A 20,622-nucleotide genomic window follows, 5' to 3' on the forward strand; every position below is an offset into this window, starting at 1 on the left:
GACCGTCTTATTCAGGTTCTGTACGGTCGTCAGAGATGGTGGGGATATAAAACCCAGCTGTATGCATAACAATCTCCTTCGCAGGACTGGGTTTCTATACCTTAGTTTTCATGTGGCCAGTTTGTATCGAAATTTTGCTGCAAAAGAACTTCCCTCCAGGGACAATAAAGATGTATTATATTCTGCTCTGGTCGATATACTACGCACACACTGAGGTCAGGATGGGGGCAACGCACAGATACCCATAGACTTACAGACATTGCGCTAACACTAGTTAGCATTGGCTAGCGAAACTACCTCTAACTTCCTTCATACTGGACATAAAAATCATATCAATTGTAATTCATAATATATTATACGAAATTGATGACAATCCACAAATGAATACATAGTTTACCATACGAAACGTAACATATCATACTAAATGGAGTTTATCGGATGATTTTTGTAAAGAATAATACGAAATGCTCTGAGACCGGGTTGACTTGTGTCTAATCTATTTGTTGCAGTTGAAAGTCACCGTACCTGTCCCTTCCTCCTCCCGGACATACATAAATAACGGTCCACGGCCAGACCAGCATCACGCTACCCATCATCAACTGTATCCGAAGTACGACCTCCTCGTGATGCAATCTTTATGAAATACGTCTTTTTCATTTGATAAAAAAACAAAAACATAAGCTTATTATCTGTTGAGATATCATCCCCATCCCAGATACAACGCGTAATACCTTAAAACATCCCATCCGTGTTGTAATATACAGGACATCAGCTGTGAGGTTGTCCACCTACCTTGTCTGTGTGCTGGTCAAAGTAACCTAATAACCGGTGGTCGGGAAGTAGGCTAAGATTCCTACAAGCGTTTTCTGTTGATTAGACACATACGCAGTTTGTATTGTGGCCCATTCATTTCAACCAAGTAGTAGTTGTCTCTAGATGAGAATAGACGGATGATAACGGGCACACTTTCGGTAACGGATGCTCTTATCGGCTATAGGTCGTTGGTTCAGGAAACATTAACATCCACACCAGACAAGTGCACCATTGAAACGAGGTCCCAGAGGATACATCATCCAGAGAGCCACGTTGAGAACATTGACGCGGAGTATGTTTTACATTCCCAAGCGGTTTCCAGGCTCTTCCTCGTCTGTCCGAGGAGGAGGAAGAGAGCGCCTTGCCTCCGTCCCTTTAAAACTGCGGCGCAAACCTTCGACAATGTGAAATAACCATCTTCATTCTCAGAAGAGGAAAAACTAAAAATTGTATCCACAACAAACGTCAACAATAAAACGGGACTTCGGATGAGCTCTGGATATGTCTGTGGCCTACAGTAACGTTTGTAGCAGGAGCTATAACGTTTCCGGCAGCGACAGATCCTGGTTTCTCCAGCCTGACCCATTTGATTCTTTGTCCTCAGAGCGACTAGCGGCAGTAAGTGGGAGGAATGTTCCCTGCTCTGCCCCCATACCAGCCAGCAGCACTATCTTTATCACACATTACCTTGGGTTTCACCCAAAATATCTAAATTACAGAAGTAAAATAGCCTATTCGCTGCACACCTCAAATATCTCATATCTCGACTCAGTAACTTGTAGTTACATAGTAAATCAAACATTTTAATTCCACAATTCCCAAGGAACGGGTTTATTAATAATTGGGTAAACAAAACGGTCGATGAACCAGCCCAACTCCAAACCCTGAAATAACTCCTAGAATACACGATATATCTGCATGTCTCCTCCTACGTTTCAGTTATACTGCAAATCTACCATTCCAGTAGAGTCCTATAAACCAGCCTGTGGGGCTGTAGCACTGAGACAGACAGAGACTAAGGTAGAGTCCTATAAACCAGCCTGTGGGGCTGTAGCACTGAGACAGAGACTAAGGTAGAGTCCTATAAACCAGCCTGTGGGGCTGTAGCACTGAGACAGAGACTAAGGTAGAGTCCTATAAACCAGCCTGTGGGGCTGAAGCACTGAGACAGACAGAGACTAAGGTAGAGTCCTATAAACCAGCCTGTGGGGCTGTAGCACTGAGACAGAGACTAAGGTAGAGTCCTATAAACCAGCCTGTGGGGCTGAAGCACTGAGACAGAGACTAAGGTAGAGTCCTATAAACCAGCCTGTGGGGCTGAAGCACTGAGACAGACAGAGACTAAGGTAGAGTCCTATAAACCAGCCTGTGGGGCTGAAGCACTGAGACAGAGACTAAGGTAGAGTCCTATAAACCAGCCTGTGGGGCTGAAGCACTGAGACAGACAGAGACTAAGGTAGAGTCCTATAAACCAGCCTGTGGGGCTGAAGCACTGAGACAGAGACTAAGGTAGAGTCCTATAAACCAGCCTGTGGGGCTGTAGCACTGAGACAGAGACTAAGGTAGAGTCCTATAAACCAGCCTGTGGGGCTGTAGCACTGAGACAGAGACTAAGGTAGAGTCCTATAAACCAGCCTGTGGGGCTGAAGCACTGAGACAGACAGAGACTAAGGTAGAGTCCTATAAACCAGCCTGTGGGTCTGAAGCACTGAGACAGACAGAGACTAAGGTAGAGTCCTATAAACCAGCCTGTGGGGCTGAAGCACTGAGACAGAGACTAAGGTAGAGTCCTATAAACCAGCCTGTGGGGCTGAAGCACTGAGACAGACAGAGACTAAGGTAGAGTCCTATAAACCAGCCTGTGGGGCTGAAGCACTGAGACAGAGACTAAGGTAGAGTCCTATAAACCAGCCTGTGGGGCTGTAGCACTGAGACAGAGACTAAGGTAGAGTCCTATAAACCATCCTGTGGGGCTGTAGCACTGAGACAGAGACTAAGGTAGAGTCCTATAAACCAGCCTGTGGGGCTGTAGCACTGAGACAGACAGAGACTAAGGTAGAGTCCTATAAACCAGCCTGTGGGGCTGAAGCACTGAGGCAGACAGAGACTAAGGTAGAGTCCTATAAACCAGCCTGTGGGGCTGTAGCACTGAGACAGACAGAGACTAAGGTAGAGTCCTATAAACCAGCCTGTGGGGCTGAAGCACTGAGACAGAGACTAAGGTAGAGTCCTATAAACCAGCCTGTGGGGCTGAAGCACTGAGACAGAGACTAAGGTAGAGTCCTATAAACCAGCCTGTGGGGCTGTAGCACTGAGACAGAGACTAAGGTAGAGTCCTATAAACCAGCCTGTGGGGCTGTAGCACTGAGACAGACAGAGACTAAGGTAGAGTCCTATAAACCAGCCTGTGGGGCTGAAGCACTGAGACAGACAGAGACTAAGGTAGAGTCCTATAAACCAGCCTGTGGGGCTGTAGCACTGAGACAGACAGAGACTAAGGTAGAGTCCTATAAACCAGCCTGTGGGGCTGAAGCACTGAGACAGAGACTAAGGTAGAGTCCTATAAACCAGCCTGTGGGGCTGAAGCACTGAGACAGACAGAGACTAAGGTAGAGTCCTATAAACCAGCCTGTGGGGCTGTAGCGCTGAGACAGACAGAGACTAAGGTAGAGTCCTATAAACCAGCCTGTGGGGCTGAAGCACTGAGACTGACAGAGACTACGGTAGAGTCCTATAAACCAGCCTGTGGGGCTGTAGCACTGAGACAGACAGAGACTAAGGTAGAGTCCTATAAACCAGCCTGTGGGGCTGAAGCACTGAGACAGACAGAGACTAAGGTAGAGTCCTATAAACCAGCCTGTGGGGCTGTAGCGCTGAGACAGACAGAGACTGAGGTAGAGTCCTATAAACCAGCCTGTGGGGCTGAAGCACTGAGACTGACAGAGACTAAGGTAGAGTCCTATAAACCAGCCTGTGGGGCTGAAGCACTGAGACAGAGACTAAGGTAGAGTCCTATATGGCCCCCTATTCTATACATAGTGCACTACTACTACTGTATAGTGCACTACTACTACTGTATAGTGCACTACTACTACTGTATAGTGCACTACTACTACTGTATAGTGTACTACTACTACTGTATAGTGTACTACTACTGTATAGTGCACTACTACTACTGTATAGTGTACTACTACTACTGTATAGTGCACTACTACTACTGTATAGTGCACTACTTAGTGCTCTATGCAGGGAATAGGATGCCATTTGGGATGTAAAAAGACAATCTGTCATAACACCACTCAAATTAACCACTGAAGATACAGGAGCAATATTTATACAACTAGATTCTCCTGTCTGTATGTAGGCCAACCCTTTCCTGTTACATCTCCTGTCTGTGTGTAGCTGAGTGTAGCTAGGCCAACCCTTTCCTGTTACATCTCCTGTCTGTATGTAGCTGAGTGTAGCTAGGCCAACCCTTTCCTGTTACATCTCCTGTCTGTATGTAGGCCAACCCTTTCCTGTTACATCTCCTGTCTGTATGTAGGCCAACCCTTTCCTGTTACATCTCCTGTCTGTATGTAGGCCAACCCTTTCCTGTTACATCTCCTGTCTGTATGTAGGCCAACCCTTTCCTGTTATATACCCTGTCTGTGTGTAGCTGAGTGTAGCTAGGCCAACCCTTTCCTGTTACATCTCCTGTGTGTAGCTAGGCCAACCCTTTCCTGTTACATATCCTGTGTGTAGCTAGGCCAACCCTTTCCTGTTACATATCCTGTCTGTAGCTAGGCCAACCCTTTCCTGTTACATATCCTGTCTGTATGTAGGCCAACCCTTTCCTGTTACATATCCTGTCTGTGTGTAGCTAGGCTAACCCTTTCCTGTTACATATCCTGTCTGTATGTAGGCCAACCCTTTCCTGTTACATCTCCTGTCTGTGTGTAGCTGAGTGTAGCTAGGCCAACCCTTTCCTGTTACATATCCTGTCTGTGTGTAGCTAGGCCAACCCTTTCCTGTTACATATACTGTCTGTGTGTAGCTGAGTGTAGCTAGGCCAACCCTTTCCTGTTACATATCCTGTCTGTATGTAGGCCAACCCTTTCCTGTTACATATCCTGTCTGTGTGTAGCTGAGTGTAGCTAGGCCAACCCTTTCCTGTTACATATCCTGTCTGTGTGTAGCTAGGCCAACCCTTTCCTGTTACATATACTGTCTGTGTGTAGCTGAGTGTAGCTAGGCCAACCCTTTCCTGTTACATATACTGTCTGTGTGTAGCTGAGTGTAGCTAGGCCAACCCTTTCCTGTTACATATCCTGTCTGTGTGTAGCTAGGCCAACCCTTTCCTGTTACATCTCCTGTCTGTGTGTAGCTGAGTGTAGCTAGGCCAACCCTTTCCTGTTACATCTCCTGTCTGTGTGTTGCTAGGCCAACCCTTTCCTGTTACATATCCTGTCTGTGTGTAGCTAGGCCAACCCTTTCCTGTTACATATCCTGTATGTGTGTAGCTAGGCCAACCCTTTCCTGTTACATATCCTGTCTGTGTGTAGCTAGGCCAACCCTTTCCTGTTACATATCCTGTCTGTGTGTAGCTAGGCCAACCCTTTCCTGTTACATATTCTGTCTGTGTGTAGCTAGGCCAACCCTTTCCTGTTACATCTCCTGTCTGTGTGTAGCTAGGCCAACCCTTTCCTGTTACATATCCTGTCTGTGTGTAGCTAGGCCAACCCTTTCCTGTTACATATTCTGTCTGTGTGTAGCTAGGCCAACCCTTTCCTTTTACATCTCCTGTCTGTGTGTAGCTAGGCCAACCCTTTCCTGTTACATATCCTGTCTGTGTGTAGCTAGGCCAACCCTTTCCTGTTACACATCCTGTCTGTGTGTAGCTAGGCCAACCCTTTCCTGTTACATACCCTGTCTGTGTGTAGCTAGGCCAACCCTTTCCTGTTACATATCCTGTCTGTGTGTAGCTAGGCCAACACAACCCTTTCCTGTTACATACCCAGTCTGTGTGTTGCTAGGCCAACCCTTTCCTGTTACAGATCCTATCTGTGTGTAGCTAGGCCAACCCTTTCCTGTTATATACCCTGTCTGTGTGTAGCTAGGCCAACCCTTTCCTGTTATATACCCTGTCTGTGTGTTGCTAGGCCAACCCTTTTGTTACATATCCTGTCTGTGTGTTGCTAGGCCAACCCTTTCCTGTTACATATCTTGTCTGTGTGTAGCTAGGTCAACCCTTTCCTGTTACATATCCTGTCTGTGTGTTGCTAGGCCAACCCTTTCCTGTTACATACCCTGTCTGTGTGTTGCTAGGCCAACCCTTTCCTGTTACATATCCTGTCTGTGTGTAGCTAGGCCAACCCTTTCCTGTTACATATACTGTCTGTGTGTAGCTGAGTGTAGCTAGGCCAACCCTTTCCTGTTACATATCCTGTCTGTGTGTAGCTAGGTCAACCCTTTCCTGTTACATATCCTGTCTGTGTGTTGCTAGGCCAACCCTTTCCTGTTACATATTCTGTCTGTGTGTTGCTAGGCCAACCCTTTCCTGTTACATATCCTGTCTGTGTGTTGCTAGGCCAACCCTTTCCTGTTACATACCCTGTCTGTGTGTTGCTAGGCCAACCCTTTCCTGTTACATCTCCTGTCTGTGTGTAGCTAGGCCAACCCAACCCTTTCCTGTTACATACCCTGTCTGTGTGTAGCCAGGCCAACCATTTCCTGTTACAGATCCTGTCTGTGTGTTGCTAGGCCAACCCTTTCCTGTTACATATCCGGTCTGTGTGAAGCTAGGCCAACCCTTTCCTGTTACACACATACCTACAGGTATGAACAGGTCACCTTGGTTTACCTACAGGTATGAACAGGTCACCTTGGTTTACCTACAGGTATGAACAGGTCACCTTGGTTTACCTACAGGTATGAAGGGAGACTGCATGTTAACAGGTCACCTTGGTTTACGTACAGGTATGAACAGGTCACCTTGGTTTACCTACAGGTATGAACAGGTCACCTTGGTTTACCTACAGGTATGAAGGGAGACTGCATGTTAACAGGTCACCTTGGTTTACCTACAGGTATGAACAGGTCACCTTGGTTTACCTACAGGTATGAAGGGAGACTGCATGTTAACAGGTCACCTTGGTTTACGTACAGGTATGAACAGGTCACCTTGGTTTACCTACAGGTATGAACAGGTCACCTTGGTTTACCTACAGGTATGAACAGGTCACCTTGGTTTATCTACAGGCATGAACAGGTCACCTTGGCTTATATACAGGTCACCTTGGTTTACCTACAGGTCACCTTGGTTTATCTACAGGCATGAACAGGTCACCTTGGTTTACCTACAGGTCACTCTTGGTTTACCTACAGGTATGAACAGGTCACCTTGGTTTATCTACAGGCATGAACAGGTCACCTTGGTTTACCTACAGGTATGAACAGGTCACCTTGGTTTACCTACAGGTATGAACAGGTCACCTTGGTTTACCTACAGGTATGAACAGGTCACCTTGGTTTTCCTACAGGTATGAACAGGTCACCTTGGTTTACCTACAGGTATGAACAGGTCACCTTGGTTTACCTACAGGTATGAACAGGTCACCTTGGTTTACCTACAGGTATGAACAGGTCACCTTGGTTTACCTACAGGTATGAACAGGTCACCTTGGTTTATCTACAGGCATGAACAGGTCACCTTGGTTTATCTACAGGCATGAACAGGTCACCTTGGTTTATCTACAGGTCACCTTGGTTTACCTACAGGTCACCTTGGTTTATCTACAGGTCACCTTGGTTTATCTACAGGTCACCTTGGTTTACCTACAGGTCACCTTGGTTTATCTACAGGTCACCTTGGTTTACCTACAGGTCACCTTGGTTTACCTACAGGTCACCTGGTTTATCTACAGGTCACCTTGGTTTACCTACAGGTCACCTTGGTTTATCTACAGGTCACCTTGGTTTATCTACAGGTCACCTTGGTTTATCTACAGGTCACCTTGGTTTATCTACAGGCATGAACAGGTCACCTTGGTTTACCTACAGGTCACCTTGGTTTACCTACAGGTATGAACAGGTCACCTTGGTTTACCTACAGGTATGAACAGGTCACCTTGGTTTACCTACAGGTATGAACAGATCACCTTGGTTTTCCTACAGGTATGAACAGGTCACCTTGGTTTATCTACAGGCATGAACAGGTCACCTTGGTTTATCTACAGGTCACCTTGGTTTACCTACAGGTCACCTTGGTTTATCTACAGGTCACCTTGGTTTATCTACAGGTCACCTTGGTTTATCTACAGGTCACCTTGGTTTACCTACAGGTCACCTTGGTTTACCTACAGGTATGAACAGGTCACCTTGGTTTATCTACAGGCATGGACAGGTCACCTTGGTTTATCTACAGGTCACCTTGGTTTATCTACAGGTCACCTTGGTCTACCTACAGGTCACCTTGGTTTACCTACAGGTCACCTTGGTTTATCTACAGGTCACCTTGGTTTACCTACAGGTATGAACAGGTCATCTTGGTTTACCTACAGGTATGAACAGGTCACCTTGGTTTATCTACAGGCATGAACAGGTCACCTTGGTTTATCTACAGGCATGAACAGGTCACCTTGGTTTATCTACAGGCATGAACAGGTCACCTTGGTTTATCTACAGGTCACCTTGGTTTACCTACAGGTCACCTTGGTTTACCTACAGGTCACCTTGGTTTACCTACAGGTCACCTTGGTTTACCTACAGGTATGAACAGGTCACCTTGGTTTATCTACAGGCATGAACAGGTCACCTTGGTTTACCTACAGGTCACCTTGGTTTACCTACAGGTATGAACAGGTCACCTTGGTTTACCTACAGGTATGAACAGGTCACCTTGGTTTACCCACAGGTATGAACAGATCACCTTGGTTTTCCTACAGGTATGAACAGGTCACCTTGGTTTATCTACAGGCATGAACAGGTCACCTTGGTTTATCTACAGGTCACCTTGGTTTACCTACAGGTCACCTTGGTTTATCTACAGGTCACCTTGGTTTATCTACAGGTCACCTTGGTTTATCTACAGGTCACCTTGGTTTATCTACAGGTCACTTTGGTTTACCTACAGGCATGGACAGGTCACCTTGGTTTATCTACAGGTCACCTTGGTTTATCTACAGGTCACCTTGGTTTATCTACAGGTCACCTTGGTTTACCTACAGGTCACCTTGGTTTACCTACAGGTCACCTTGGTTTATCTACAGGTCACCTTGGTTTATCTACAGGTCACCTTGGTCTACCTACAGGTCACCTTGGTTTACCTACAGGTCACCTTGGTTTACCTACAGGTATGAACAGGTCACCTTGGTTTACCTACAGGTATGAACAGGTCACCTTGGTTTATCTACAGGCATGAACAGGTCACCTTGGTTTATCTACAGGCATGAACAGGTCACCTTGGTTTATCTACAGGTATGAACAGGTCACCTTGGTTTATCTACAGGCATGAACAGGTCACCTTGGTTTACCTACAGGTCACCTTAGTTTACCTACAGGCATGAAGGGAGACTGCATGTTAACAGGTCACCTTGGTTTACCTACAGGTATGAACAGGTCACCTTGGTTTATCTACAGGTATGAACAGGTCACCTTGGTTTATCTACAGGTCACCTTGGTTTATCTACAGGTATGAACAGGTCACCTTGGTTTATCTACAGGTATGAACAGGTCACCTTGGTTTATCTACAGGTATGAACAGGTCACCTTGGGTTACCTACAGGTATGAACAGGTCACCTTGGTTTACCTACAGGTATGAACAGGTCACCTTGGTTTACATACAGGTATGAACAGGTCACCTTGGTTTACCTACAGGTATGAACAGGTCACCTTGGTTTACCTACAGGTATGAACAGGTCACCTTGGTTTACCTACAGGTATGAACAGGTCACCTTGGTTTATCTACAGGCATGAACAGGTCACCTTGGTTTATCTACAGGCATGAACAGGTCACCTTGGTTCATCTACAGGCATGAACAGGTCACCTTGGTTCATCTACAGGTCACCTTGGTTTACCTACAGGTCACCTTGGTTTATCTACAGGTCACCTTGGTTTACCTACAGGTATGAACAGGTCACCTTGGTTTATCTACAGGCATGAACAGGTCACCTTGGTTTACCTACAGGTCACCTTGGTTTATCTACAGGTCACCTTGGTTTACCTACAGGTATGAACAGGTCACCTTGGTTTATCTACAGGCATGAACAGGTCACCTTGGTTTATCTACAGGTCACCTTGGTTTATCTACAGGCATGAACAGGTCACCTTAGTTTACCTACAGGCATGAAGGGAGACTGCATGTTAACAGGTCACCTTGGTTTATCTACAGGTCACCTTGGTTTACCTACAGGCATGAAGGGAGACTGCATGTTAACAGGTCACCTTGGTTTACCTACAGGTATGAACAGGTCACCTTGGTTTACCTACAGGTATGACAGGAGGCTGTAGTCATTGGGTTCGATCCCATATGGTATCTATCCCCAATACAATTCACTACTTCTGAGTCCGACGGGCCTCAGGGAACAGGGAGCCATTTGGGATGCAGACATAACTTCCACCATGTTTGAACAAGGCCACTGACTCCAGATCAGATTCCACATTCATTCCTCCTTTGTAGTTGGGAGGAAAAAAACAATTCCCCCATTCTGTCTGTTTTTTATTTTATTTAAACTAGGCAAGTCAGTTAAGAACAAATTCTTATTTACAATGACGGCATTCAGATACACAAACACTCTCTGGCTCAGGAGCAGGCCTCCCCGTCCATGTAATCATTTTCATTAGGTCTAAAAGGCTAAGACTGATCCAGGATCAGGCCTCCCCTGTCCATGTAATCATATTAATTAGGTATAAAAGGCTAAGACTGATCCAGGATCAGCCCCCCGCCCATAAAATCATATTCATATATATGGGGCCTGATCTGAATATGGGACCTGGACTGAATACGCGGCCTGGTCTGAATACGGGGCCCGGTCTGAATACGGGGCCCAGTCTGAATACGGGGCCCAGTCTGAATACGGGGCCCAGTCTGAATACGGGGCCCAGTCTGAATACGGGGCCCAGTCTGAATACGGGGCCCAGTCTGAAAACGGGGCCCAGTCTGAAAACGGGGCCTGGTCTGAAAACGGGGCCTGGTCTGAATACGGGGCCTGGTCTAAATACGGGGCCTGGTCTAAATACGGGGCCTGGTCTAAATACGGGGCCTGGTCTAAATACGGGGCCCGGTCTGGCCTTGGCATGGGGCCAACAGAACAGTCTCTCCATCCTCTTCTCATTCCATATCTGCCATGTCCACATCCCCCTGGGACACACCCCCTTTCTGGCCTCTGGCTGCCTTCGTTGGTGCTGCTGCCTTCGTTGGTGCTGCTGCCTTCGTTGGTGCTGCTGCCTTCGTTGGTGCTGCTGCCTTCGTTGGTGCTGCTGCCTTCGTCTTGTTTGTTGCTGCCTCAACTAAGGAGGGAGAGAGAGACAGACCTCAGATGCTGCACACACACAGAGAGAGAGACAAACCTCAGATGTTGCATGCAGAGAGAGAGAGAGAGAGAGACCTCAGATGCTGCACACAGAGAGATATATATATAGCCTATACACAGGCCAGTTTATTAGGTTCACCTAAAGGAGAAGAATGGTGCCAGCTAACAGGCCAGTTTATTAGGTACACTACCCCGTTCACCTAAAGGATAAGGTGCAGTACAACAGCGTTGTGCACAACAGCCTCCCAGAACACACAACTCGTCAGTCCTCGTCGCGGACAGGCGACAGCACGACCGGGTTCCTATCAGCTAAAAACAAGAAGCAACGGCCCCAGTGGACATCACCGACACTGGACAACTGGGGGGTGGAAACACCATCTGGGTCTGCACGAATCCCACTTCCTGTTGAGTCATGCTGATGGCAGAGTCAGGAGTCCATGTCTCCGTCTTGTCTGGTTCCGCACGAATCCCACTTCCTGTTGAGTCATGCTTATGGCAGAGTCAGGAGTCCATGTCTCCGTCTTGTCTGGTTCCGCACGAATCCCACTTCCTGTTGAGTCATGCTGATGGCAGAGTCAAGAGTCCATGTCTCCGTCTTGTCTTGTTCCGGGCGAATCCCACTTCCTGTTGAGTCATGCTGATGGCAGAGCCAGGAGTCCATGTCTCCGTCTTGTCTGGTTCCGCACGAATCCCACTTCCTGTTGAGTCATGCTGATGGCAGAGTCAGGAGTCCATGTCTCCGTCTTGTCTGGTTCCGCCCGAATCCCACTTCCTGTTGAGTCATGCTGATGGCAGAGTCATGAGTCCGTGTCTCCGTCTTGTCTGGTTTCAACAGTAGTGGTGGTGTAATGCTGCAGGGAATGTTTCCCTGGCACACGTTAGGTCCCCTTGATACCGACTGAGAAACGTTTGAACGCCACAGCATCTGTGAACATCGTTGCTGTCCAAACCCCAATAGATTATCTCTGGGTTGAGATGGAACGGGGCTGTTGGCAGCATGACTGTACCGCCGGCCAATCAGCAGCAACTGCGAGATGACATCACGTCAGCATGGACCAACATCCCTGTGGAACGTTTCCCCGAACTTGTAGAATCCATGCCTGAAGAAGTCAGGCTGTTCTGGAGGCAAAGAGGGGTCTGACCAGGTATTAGATGGGTGTACCTAATAAAATGGCCATAAAATGGGTCCAAACATTAGGAACACCCCCCTTTGCCCTCAGAACAGCCTCAATACGTCAGGGTCTCTTCATATGCTGATTAATGCGTGCATGGCCGTCTACATGGACTGGACTGAACGAACAACGAGACGGTTCAGATGATGAGGTGAGCTACTCTACATTATGAGGGGTGACTAAAGTCAGCTGCTCTACATTATGAGGGGTGACTAAAGTCAGCTGCTCTACATTGTGAGGGGCGACTAAAGTCAGCTACTCTACATTGTGAGGGGTCACTAGTCAGCTGCTCTACATTGTGAGGGGTGACTAAACTCAGCTACTCTACATTGTGAGGGGTGACTAAACTCAGCTACTCTACATTGTGAGGGGTGACTAAACTCAGCTACTCTACATTGTGAGGGGTGACTAAACTCAGCTGCTCTACATTGTGAGGGGTGACTAAAGTCAGCTGCTCTACATTGTGAGGGGTAACTAAAGTCAGCTACTCTACATTGTGAGGGGTCACTAGTCAGCTGCTCTACATTGTGAGGGGTGACTAAAGTCGGCTACTCTACATTGTGAGGGGTGACTAAAGTCAGCTACTCTACATTGTGAGGGGTCACTAGTCAGCTGCTCTACATTGTGAGGGGTGACTAAACTCAGCTACTCTACATTGTGAGGGGTGACTAAACTCAGCTACTCTACATTGTGAGGGGTCACTAGTCAGCTGCTCTACATTGTGAGGGGTGACTAAACTCAGCTACTCTACATTGTGAGGGGTGACTAAAGTCGGCTACTCTACATTGTGAGGCGTGACTAAAGTCGGCTACTCTACATTGTGAGGGGTGACTAAAGTCAGCTGCTCTACATTGTGAGGGGTGACTAATGTCGGCTACTCTACATTGTGAGGGGTCACTAGTCAGCTGCTCTACATTGTGAGGGGTGACTAAAGTCAGCTACTCTACATTATGAGGGGTGACTAAACTCAGCTACTATACATTATGAGGGGTGACTAAACTCAGCTACTCTACATTGTGAGGGGTGACTAAAGTCAGCTACTCTACATTGTGAGGGGTGACTAAACTCAGCTACATTGTGATTGACAGGTGGAGAGTTGATCCTTTCTGAAGTAGATATGAGAGCACATGACAACTCGTGATTCACAAAATGTGATTCAACAACCCAGTTTAAAATATATAGTTATTCACTTCTTACCTTCCATAGCGGCCTTCTCTGCTTTCATGTGTTGCAGCTGTTTGAGCAGCTTGCGTTTCTTCTTCCCAGACAGAGTGATGTTGGCTCTGGGGCTGGAGCTGAGCAGGGACGACAACAACAACAACATCAGACTACAGAGTGATGTTGGCTCTGGGGCTGGAGCTGAGCAGGGACGACAACAACAACATCAGACTACAGAGTGATGTTGGCTCTGGGGCTGGAGCTGAGCAGGGACGACAACAACAACAACATCAGACTACAGAGTGATGTTGGCTCTGGGGCTGGAGCTGAGCAGGGACGACAACAACAACATCAGACTACAGAGTGATGTTGGCTCTGGGGCTGGAGCTGAGCAGGGACGACAATCAACAACATCACTTTCAGACTACAGAGTGATGTTGGCTCTGGGGCTGGAGCTGAGCAGGGACGACAACAACAACATCAGACTACAGAGTGATGTTGGCTCTGGGGCTGGAGCTGAGCAGGGACGACAACAACAACATCAGACTACAGAGTGATGTTGGCTCTGGGGCTGGAGCTGAGCAGGGACGACAATCAACAACATCACTTTCAGACTACAGAGTGATGTTGGCTCTGGGGCTGAGCAGGGACGAGAATCAACAACATCACTTTCAGACTGCAACATGGCAATGATGATGGAGCGAAGGAACAAACACAGCAGCTCAACAAGCCAATCAGACCACAGCAGCTCAACAAGCCAATCAGACCACAGCAACAAAGACCTGGGTACTACTACCATACACCCTAGGACTCAAAACAATCACAACACTAACTGGTCAGGATCCTGGACAACAACCACAACACTACACCTGGTCAGGATCCTGGACAACAACAACACTACACCTGGTCAGGATCCTGGACAACAACAACACTTCACCTGGTCAGGATCCTGGACAACAACAACAGCACTTCACCTGGTCAGGATCCTGGACAACAACAACAGCACTTCACCTGGTCAGGATCCTGGACAACAACAAAAACACTTCACCTGGTCAGGATCCTGGACAACAACAACACTTCACCTGGCCAGGATCCTGGTCAACAACAACACTTCACCTGGTCAGGATCCTGGACAACAACAACACTTCACCTGGTCAGGATCCTGGCCAACCACAACAATTCACCTGGTCAGGATCCTGGCCAACAACAACACTACACCTGGTCAGGATCCTGGACAACAACAACACTTCACCTGGTCAGGATCCTGGACAACAACACGTCACCTGGTCAGGATCCTGGACAACAACACTTCACCTGGTCAGGATCCTGGACAACAACAACAACACTTCACCTGGTCAGGATCCTGGACAACAACAAAAACACTTTACCTGGTCAGGATCCTGGACAACAACAACAGCACTTCACATGGTCAGGATCCTGGTCAACCACAACACTTCACCTGGTCAGGATCCTGGACAACAACACTTCACCTGGTCAGGATCCTGGACAACAACAACACTTCACCTGGTCAGGATCCTGGACAACAACAACAACACTTCACCTGGTCAGGATCCTGGACAACAACAACAACACTTCACCTGGTCAGGATCCTGGACAACAACAATAACATTTCACCTGGTCAGGATCCTGGACAACAACAACACTTCACCTGGTCAGGATCCTGGACAACAATAACACTACACCTGGTCAGGATCCTGGACAACCACATTCAGAATACAGGCCCATTGGTCAGGCAGTTTGCTCATGCTTGTTGTTCTCCATCTTTGTTGGTTAATCTACCCATAAATATACCACTGTTTTATTATATCTATGACCGAACCACCAAGTACATTTGTCTCTGCCCGGTCTCATGAGTCTTCAAGTATCCCCTAGGGGTAGCCCTGGTTAACAACCACTGGCTTACAGTATGAAGTACAAACAGTCTGGAAACAGGACCTACTTTCTCTTCCTGAGATGGTGGATGGTGGTGAGTCCTTCGTCCACCACAGCTCCCACCTTGATGTGTCTCCTCCTCTTCTCACGGGTCAGATTCCTCCGCCGCTTATAGAGCTTCTTGCCCAGCTCCTGAAGAACATACATCTAAACATGAGGCAGCAAAGCTTTCTGGGGGTTTAGCTAGCTGGTAACACATAACGTAGACAGTATTGATGCACATCTTAATTAAATGTTACATTTTTGGTGCAGTGTTACTAGAAATAACAACGTTGTAGCATACTGGTAGTTACTAGAAATAACAAACATTGTAGCTAGCTTACTTTGAACTGTGTCATAACGAAATAACGCCATGTGATCTAACTGCAGCTTAGCTAGTTAGCCGTTTTGCTAACACGAACTTCTTGTTGTCATTTTACCTTCAGCAACATAAAACGAGCTGTCTTTCTGGTTCTAGGTTATGATGAAGTAATCTTTCTACATCTCGTACTGGTGTAAATATCTAAATCAAGTTTTTACATGTGTAACTTACTGTTTTGGGTCTGTTGATCTTTCCACCCGGTGTCCCAGTCTTCCCCATGCTTGCTGCTGTAATATGAGAGGCGTTAGGAGAGTTCCGGGCTAACTTCTCATTGGCTGGAAGAGACCACTTTCTCCCATTTTCATTGGCTGGAACGTTTCTTCTTCTTCTTCTTCTTCTTCTGCTTCTTCTTCCAAAACAATGCTGAGGTTTAACGGCGGGTTGGCATCCAATAAATGTTGCATTACTGCCACCTACTAGGCTGGAGTAAATCAACAACAACAAAGAATACAGCAAATACCCTACCATCTAACACTACACTCCCAACGAGTATTAATAAATACCATCTATTTAAACCTATTTAGTCCTACTTCAGGCCAACAACCTAAAAGGCTGGGCCACCACCAAACCCACCCTGTTACTCTCCTGATGTCTCACACACCCAAACACCTCTCTGCAGCTGCCACCACCACTGAACACACCCTGTAACTCTCCTGATGTCTCACACACCGAAACACCTCTCTGCAGCTGCCACCACCACTGAACACACCCTGTAACTCTCCTAATGTCTCACACACCCAAACACCTCTCTGCAGCTGCCACCACCACTGAACCCACCCTGTAACTCTCCTGATGTCTCACACACCCAAACACCTCTCTGCAGGTGCCATGACGGCCTAGGAACAGTGGGTTAACTGCCTGTTCAGGGGTAGAACGACAGATTTGTACCTTGTCAGCTCAGGGATATGAACTTGCAACCTTCTGGTTACTAGTCCAATGCTCTAACCACTAGGCTACCCTGCCGCCCCAGTAGAGGAAGATGGTTCAAGGTGGAGGGATCCTGAGAGGAGTGGTGTGACTAGCAGATTTGTTGGTTTATCCCTCTGTTCTGGTACAGATCTACTAGTCACACCACTCCTCTCAGGATCCCTCCACCTTGAACCATCTTCCTCTACTTTCTTCACTGCCTCAGCATATGACAACTTCTGCACTACTCTAACCCTGGAAACCTCAACCTGCCTCTTTCACACGGCACATTTCTGATCCCCAGCCCCATGAGCACCCCTACAATTAACACATACCTTTTCTTTTCCCAATGCTACACATTCCTTTATCTCATGCCCTTCTACACACTTCTCACATGTAGGAACCTCCCTTCTACACACTTCTCACATCTAGGAACCTCCTTTGTACACACTTCTCACATCTAGGAACCTCCCTTCTACACACTGCTGCCACATAGGAACCTCCCTTCTACACACTTCTCACATCTAGGAACCTCCCTTCTACACACTTCTCACATCTATGAACCTCCCTTCTACACACTTCTCACATCTAGGAACCTCCCTTCTACACACTTCTCACATCTAGGAACCTCCCTTCTACACACTTCTCACATCTAGGAACCTCCCTTCTAAACACTTCTCACATCTAGGAACCTCCCTTGTACACACTTCTCACATCTAGGAACCTCCCTTCTACACACTTCTCACATCTAGGAACCTCCCTTCTAAACACTTCTCACATCTAGGAACCTCCCTTGTACACACTTCTCACATCTAGGAACCTCTCTTCTACACACTTCTCACATCTAGGAACCTCTCTTCTACACACTTCTCACATCTAGGAACCTCCCTTCTACACACTTCTCACATCTAGGAACCTCCCTTCTACACACTTCTCACATCTAGGAACCTCCCTTCTACACACTTCTCACATCTAGGAACCTCCCTTCTACACACTTCTCACATCTAGGAACCTCCCTTCTACACACTTCTCACATCTAGGAACCTCCCTTCTACACACTTCTCACATCTAGGAACCTCCCTTCTACACACTTCTCACATCTAGGAACCTCCCTTCTACACACTTCGGCTGTGTTGTGTCCGCTGTCGTGTTGGAAATAAACCGCCTTAGTGATGTTAACGCTTTATGCTGTGGAGTTTGTCTAAGAACGAAAGAGAACTCACTTCCTTTAACCGGGGATGAAACAGGAACCTCAGTGAGTCACAACGGGTAAATTAAGGTTTACAATTAAGTCAACAAATCATGCCCCCTATTGCCAAACTCCAACTGCAAATCACCTCTCACTTCCGGAGGCGGTGAAAAAGATTCCCAACTGTATGCAAATCACCAGCTGGGCGATGACCAATCACATCGAGTGGTTGCCATGACGAATTTGACGCTATGCGACCCAAGGCTGGAGACTTTCTCCAGCAAAGATGGCTGACAAAAGTACTAGGATGTAAGCAGATGTAAGTGATTATAACGTCATAACTAATCATGCAAAAGAAAATACTGTTGAGAGGAATATGTTAGTTAGAGACAGACGATTATGCATATTTCTTTGTCATAAAGTTAATTTATGAAAATCGTGATCTATAAGTCTTTGCTAGGTATAGCGCCGCCTTATCTCAGCTCACTGGTCACCATAGCAATACCTACCAGTAGCACTCGCTCCAGCAGGTATATTTCACTGGCCACCCCCAAAGACAACACCTCCTTTGGCCGCCTCTCCTTCCAGTTCTCTGCTCCAATGACTGGACGAATTGCAAAAATCGCTGAAGCTGGAGACTTATATCACCCTGACTAACTTTAAGCACCAGCTGTCAGAGCAGCTTACCGATTGCTGCAGCTGTACACAGCCCATCTGTAAATAACCCATCCAACCAACTAACCTCATCCCCATATTTGTTTTTGTTTTTCTGCTCTTTTGCACACCAGTATTTCTACTTCCACATCATCATCTGCTCATCTATCACTCCAGTGTTAATTTGCTAAATTGTAATTACTTTGCTATTATGGCCTATTTATTGCCTTACCTCCTCACACCATTTGCACACACTGTATATAGACTTTCTTTTTTCTCTACTGTATTATTGACTGTATGTTTGTTTATTCCATGTGTAACTCTGTGTTGTTGTTTGTGTCGCACTGCTTTGCTTTATCTTGGCCAGGTCACAGTTGTAAATGAGAACTTGTTCTCAACTGGCCTACCTGGTTAAATAAAGGTGTTCTCAACTAGCCTACCTGGTTAAATAAAGGTGTTCTCAACTAGCCTACCTGGTTAAATAAAGGTGTTCTCAACTAGCCTACCTGGTTAAATAAAGGTGTTCTCAACTAGCCTACCTGGTTAAATAAAGGTGTTCTCAACTAGCCTACCTGGTTAAATAAAGGTGTTCTCAACTAGCCTACCTGGTTAAATAAAGGTGTTCTCAACTAGCCTACCTGGTTAAATAAAGGTGTTCTCAACTAGCCTACCTGGTTAAATAAAGGTGTTCTCAACTAGCCTACCTGGTTAAATAAAGGTGTTCTCAACTAGCCTCCCTGGTTAAATAAAGGTGAAATAAAAAATAAATAAATGTAGCCAATTTGTGTATAAACCCTAAAACGTTTTGTCACGTTCTGACCTTTATTTCCTTTGTTTTGTCATTATTTAGTATGGTCAGGGCGTGAGTTGGGTGGGCAGTCTATGTTTGTTTTTCTATAATTTGGGTATTTCTATGTTTCGGCCTAGTATGGTTCTCAATCAGAGGCAGGTGTCATTAGTTGTCTCTGATTGAGAATCATATTTAGGTAGCCTGGGTGTCACTGTGTGTTTGTGGGTGATTGTTCCTGTCTCTGTGTTTTGCACCAGATAGGACTGTTGAGGGTTTCACACGTTTCTTGTTTTTTGTAATCAGTTGTTCATGTTTACATATTAAAAGAACCATGGACCACGCCGAATATTGGTCCTCTGATCCTTTTGCCCTCATCGGAAGAAGAGGAGGAAATCCCTGACACGTTTGGTTCATTAGTTCAGAACCTAGTTATGAACCTAGCCAGTTGTATCAACTTCAAAACAGCCTGAATGACATTAATGAAGACTATGGATTGAGTAGAATATAATATAACTTTGTGACAAGGATGCAAGTCCTATATACATGTAGTTATTACCATGCATGAGATCCCCACATTGTAGCCTGTACATTGAATATATTCACTGATCATGTACTGTAGTTATCACCATGCATGAGATCCCCACATTGTAGCCTGTACATTGAATATATTCACTGATCATGTACTGTAGTTATTACCATGCATGAGATCCCCACATTGTAGCCTGTACATTGAATATATTCACTGATCATGTACTGTAGTTATTACCATGCATGAGATCCCCACATTGTAGCCTGTACATTGAATATATTCACTGATCATGTACTGTAGTTATTACCATGCATGAGATCCCCACATTGTAGCCTGTACATTGAATATATTCACTGATCATGTACTGTAGTTATCACCATGCATGAGGTCCCCACATTGTAGCCTGTACATTGAATATATTCACTGATCATGTACTGTAGTTATTACCATGCATGAGATCTCCACATTGTAGCCTGTACATTGAATATATTCACTGATCATGTACTGTAGTTATTACCATGCATGAGATCCCCACATTGTAGCCTGTACATTGAATATATTCACTGATCATGTACTGTAGTTAT

General features: G+C 46.3%; 1 protein-coding gene across 1 annotated transcript; it reads right to left on the minus strand.

Moving 5' to 3' along the window:
• Positions 1-10,499: 10,499 nt before the first annotated feature.
• Positions 10,500-16,273, minus strand: c4h11orf98 (chromosome 4 C11orf98 homolog). Its single transcript, XM_031820096.1, has 4 exons — positions 16,142-16,273; positions 15,617-15,741; positions 13,696-13,793; positions 10,500-11,303 (listed from the first exon to the last, which is right to left on the minus strand). Exons 1-4 carry the CDS (start codon positions 16,187-16,189, stop codon positions 11,125-11,127), a joined length of 450 nt encoding a protein of 149 aa, XP_031675956.1. The 5' UTR covers positions 16,190-16,273; the 3' UTR covers positions 10,500-11,124.
• Between the last annotated feature and the right edge of the window lie 4,349 nt (positions 16,274-20,622).

Source organism: Oncorhynchus kisutch, unplaced genomic scaffold, assembly GCF_002021735.2.
Source record: "Oncorhynchus kisutch isolate 150728-3 unplaced genomic scaffold, Okis_V2 scaffold3040, whole genome shotgun sequence".
Classification (NCBI taxonomy): domain Eukaryota; kingdom Metazoa; phylum Chordata; class Actinopteri; order Salmoniformes; family Salmonidae; genus Oncorhynchus; species Oncorhynchus kisutch.

Coding starts and splice junctions, on each gene's coding strand:
- c4h11orf98 (XM_031820096.1), bottom strand. CDS start 16,189: ATGGGGAAGACTGGGACACCGGGTGGAAAGATCAACAGACCCAAAACA. Junction 15,742..16,141: donor AGATCAACAGACCCAAAACA/GTAAGTTACACA, acceptor TATGTTCTTCAG/GAGCTGGGCAAGAAGCTCTA. Junction 13,794..15,616: donor CACCATCTCAGGAAGAGAAA/GTAGGTCCTGTT, acceptor GTCCCTGCTCAG/CTCCAGCCCCAGAGCCAACA.